Source organism: Saccostrea cucullata, unplaced genomic scaffold (assembly GCF_032062105.1).
Source record: "Saccostrea cucullata isolate Sc308-1 unplaced genomic scaffold, CSIRO_AGI_Scuc_v1 ctg708, whole genome shotgun sequence".
In the NCBI taxonomy this organism is placed as follows: domain Eukaryota; kingdom Metazoa; phylum Mollusca; class Bivalvia; order Ostreida; family Ostreidae; genus Saccostrea; species Saccostrea cuccullata.
This window is the reverse complement of record NW_026927674.1, coordinates 90,882-95,240: the sequence shown is the minus strand read 5'-3', so window position 1 is coordinate 95,240 and position 4,359 is coordinate 90,882. Positions and strand designations below refer to the sequence as shown.

The 4,359-nt window shown below is 39.6% G+C and overlaps 1 protein-coding gene across 1 annotated transcript; it reads left to right on the top strand.

Moving 5' to 3' along the window:
- Positions 1 to 1,001: 1,001 nt before the first annotated feature.
- On the top strand, positions 1,002 to 2,576 carry LOC134275158 (uncharacterized protein K02A2.6-like). Its single transcript, XM_062757398.1, has one exon. It carries the CDS (start codon positions 1,002 to 1,004, stop codon positions 2,574 to 2,576), a length of 1,575 nt encoding a protein of 524 aa, XP_062613382.1.
- Positions 2,577 to 4,359: the final 1,783 nt, after the last annotated feature.

Sequence of the window (4,359 nt, the reverse complement as noted above, 5' to 3'; positions counted from 1 at the left end):
GAGAAGCAAACAAAGCAATAATCCCTGAACGACATTTAATGCCGACCATAGATGAGCTCATACATGATCTGAACGGCGCATCTGTGTTTAGCAAGCTTGATCTCAGACAAGGATACCATCAGCTTGAGTTGGATCACGTAAGTCGTTCCATTACCACTTTCAATACTCATGTAGGAATCTTCAGATATAAACGTTTGAACTTTGGCATTTCGTCCGCGTCCGAGATTTTTCAGGAGACCGTGCGTAATGTCATACAGACTGTGTCTGGTGCTAAGAATATTTCGGATGATATATTGGTATTCGATAGAAACCAACAGGAGCATGATAAAGCACTTGAGGACACTCTAAAATCGTTACGTGCCAGCGGTTTAAAATTAAATCGATCGAAGTGTGAGTTTAATCGTGACCACATCACATTCTTTGGATTAGTGTTCAACAAATCTGGAATATCGCCTGACCCAGAAAAGGTATCGGCCATACGTGATGCACAGAAGCCGTCAAATGTTAGCGAACTACGAAGTTTCCTTGGTATGACGTCATATTGCTCCAGATTTATACCGGATTACTCGACTGTGAGCAAACCTCTAAGACGCCTGACGCGCGCAGACTTGTCATGGTCTTGGGACGCCAAACAAGATGCTGCCTTTGACAAGTTGAAATCACTCTTGTCAAGTGATACCTTGATTGTGTACTATAATCCAAACAAGACTGTTGAGTTGATAGTGGACGCTAGCCCAGTTGGTTTAGGTGCGATTCTCACACAGGAAAACAAGGTCGTTGCCTACGCCAGCAGATCGTTGAGCCCCACAGAGTCTCGTTACAGCCAGACCGAACGCGAAGCCCTAGGTATCGTCTGGGCATGCGAACATTTTGACATGTACCTACGAGACGCGCCATACTTCAAAGTTGTGACCGACCACAAGCCATTGGAAACCATATGGAAGCGAGCTAAACCGCCACTCACGATAGAGAGATGAGGCCTCAGATTACAACCTTACAAGATGACTATCATCTATCGTCCTGGGAAGGTTAACCCTGCTGACTATATATTAAGACACCCTATCTTAACACAAGAACTCTCGCGTGAAGAGGATATAGCTGAACACTATGTGAAGTTCATTGCGGAAAAAGCCGTACCTAAAGCGATAACTTTGGATGAAGTTAAAAGAGCAACCAGTGTTGACAAGACAATGCAAAAGGCCATTGACTATGTGCGCACAGGAAAGTGGAATGAAATCAAACGATTGGAGGACAAAGATGTGGATTTGCTAGAGTTACAGGCTATACGGAACGTTCAAGATGGATTGGCTGTTTACTCCGATAATGTTTTACTTAGAGAGGGTCGCTTAGTCCTCTTCAAATCTCTTCGTGAACATGCCGTCACCATTGCTCATGAAGGGCATCAAGGAATTAGCCGCACCAAGGCACTTCTACGCTCAAAGGTATGGTTCCCTGGACTAGACGATTTGGTGGAAAACTCGCTCAAATTCTGTTTACCTTGTCAGAGTGTTACCGATAGGCCTAACCGAATTGAACCGTTCAAGATGTCCGATATGAAACATGGACCATGGGAAAACCTAAGCGTTGATTTCTGTGGACCGTTACCAGAAGGTGAATACCTATTTGTGATCACTGATGAATTCACTAGATATCCAGTAGTCGAAATAATGCGATCGACATCAGCAAATGCTACCATTCCTGTCCTGGATAGAGTCATTTCTACCTTTGGAATACCTAAGGTCGTGAAGTCAGATAATGGAAGTCCGTTTAACTCTGCGGCATTCAAGGAATTTTCAGTGAACATGGGATTTCATCACCGCAAAATCACACCTCGTTGGCCACGGGCGAATGCTCAGGCAGAATCCTTTAACAAACCGATGATGAAGGCAGTCCGAGCTGCTCATGTCGAAAAGAAAAATTGGAAACAAGAGCTATTTCGTTTCCTCAGGCAGTACCGGAATACTCCACATCCATCGACAGGATTGAGCCCATTTACGTTAATGTTTTGCCGGGAGACGAGAACCAAATTACCGCAGATATCACGACCAACAGACAGACCTCTAGATGAAATAGCGAGGCAGCAGGATGAACACGCAAAACGCAAAATTACATCGGAGACCAAACACAGGAATCAAGAGGTCAGAAGTGGAGATACTGTGCTGTTAAAGAACGAATCGGGAAATAAACTTACTCCAGCATACAACCCTGAACCACACGTTGTAACAAGCACAAAAGGAACAATGGTTACAGCATCCCCTTGCTCCAATAGGATGGCGAAAAGTGTTACGCGTAACTCATCTTTCTTTAAGCCAATTGCGTATCCGAGCAACGCCCCTTTACCCGAGACTGAATTCTTGGAAGAGGAGGAGGAAGTAGCGTTACAAAAGGCCGGCACGGAAATACCGTCGAACGCAACTTCGTCACCAAACGTACCAGGAACGCCGCCCTCAGTTGGCCTAAATAATCCAAAGATACGTGTCGCGAATCAAACAGCAAACAGCTCCAAACCGTACGTCACCAGATTTGGTCGTACCATCAAAACACCTACTGCGTTAAAAGACTTTGTGTCTAAGTGACACTATGTGAATTATTGACTGTGTAGTTTAATAGACTTTTATTTTCTTTTATATAAAATGGTTCTCTGGTTTAATATTTTCTGTTATCAGTAATGAATTTATTTGTCTAAGAAAAGGAGGGATGTAATATCTATATTTCAAAATTATAAATCATTATATCTTATGTTTATGTAAATCACTGGAACTATTTCTATAATTGTATTGATAACCGAATCACTCTTCGATTTCCCGCACTTTTATCATGTGATGCTTAAGCGCATGAGTATCTTGTAACTGATGACCATGCAGTCTCCAATAAACAGTGAACTAAACAACATGTGTTTTTCTTCCAATGTCCTTTACACAAGGACATAATAGCTAGTATTCTGTAAAAAGCAAATCTTTTTAATATTTGCCATACTGTTTCTCTAGGGCTGAAAAAATATCAAATACATCGTAGATTCATGTAAGTTTTTAATGTTGATTGCATGATTATAACTTCAGATGGGGCGCTAGTGCCTCTATGCTGAATTGTTTGTAAACATAAGTTTTGACAAAAGGCCTAGATCCCTCTAACCCTTTAATCGTGATTTGCGGTATTAATCATAGGTTTACTGTCATCAGTTTCATTAAATGAACTCATACCAGTTACTCTTTCCATCTTTTTTCTGTGAACGAAATATAGGTCTAGATCCATGCCATTTCACTATTGATGCTAGAAGTAGGTGCGTGCCGCTATACTCATAGTATAAATTGTTAGTAAGCATGAGTTGTGGCAAAACAAAATGAAACAAAATACCCTAATTAAAAATTGTTTTGTATTTGAACAAACATTACGAGTGAAACGAATATTAGCATTCTGTGTATTTTACTGTAAATCATTTTGTACGCCATATTTATCACAAAAATTGCAAAAATCGAGTATATCTTGAAGTTGAACATACAAAATTAAAGTTAAACGAAGTTGAATTAACATACATGTATAAGAAATCGATACAAAAAAATACACCATGTTGAAATTACAGTATATCGCAAGTATTCGAAAACTACATGAAATTTTTTCCAGGTACTGAAGATTTCCAAATATTTTATACAAGAGGCCCACGGGCCTTATAGGTCACCTGAGCATTATGCAACAACTTTCCAGTTACAGTGTATTGAATTTGATTCAATAACATGTTTTAAGCCAGATGCTATATGGTATTCACAATTTTGAAAGAGCACCATTGATCATCATAACAATAAACTTAGCAGTCGCTTAGCTTGGTTACTGAATACCCATATGCAGGGTAGGGGAACAAAAATGCACTCCAACTAATCAGTAATATTCATCAATAATCAGTATTGCCCCTAACACTCTGACATAAACCCATGACCCTAGGTTGCACAAATTTGAAAGGCATCCTTAAAATTGCCTATCAAAAAGTAAATAAATGTTTTATAAATACGAAGGACTAGATTTCAAACAGTTAATTCATTTCCAATAGAGAGGTTGAGATTTCATACGTGTACGTGTACGGGTACGTCTAGGAGGGGAATAACCTAAATTCTTTGTGTATTACGTCATCAATTTTAGTGACGTCAAGATTGCAACACGTTCGTAAAACTTGTAGAATGGAATCTACACGTAAGTGAAAACGTGTAGCTTAGATGATAAAAATTAGCCAATTCAAGTGTGAAAATGTGATTGTTATACATTTTATAGGATGTTTACTTTCACGAGCACTTATCTTTATCAAGTTTTGTTTACATATTTACGACAAAAAAACCTTCTAAATAGAAGAAACAGAAACACTGATCGCGG

Bases quoted from the DNA above. Each gene is read 5' to 3' on its own strand.
- LOC134275158 (XM_062757398.1), top strand. From the start codon at position 1,002: ATGACTATCATCTATCGTCCTGGGAAGGTTAACCCTGCTGACTATATA.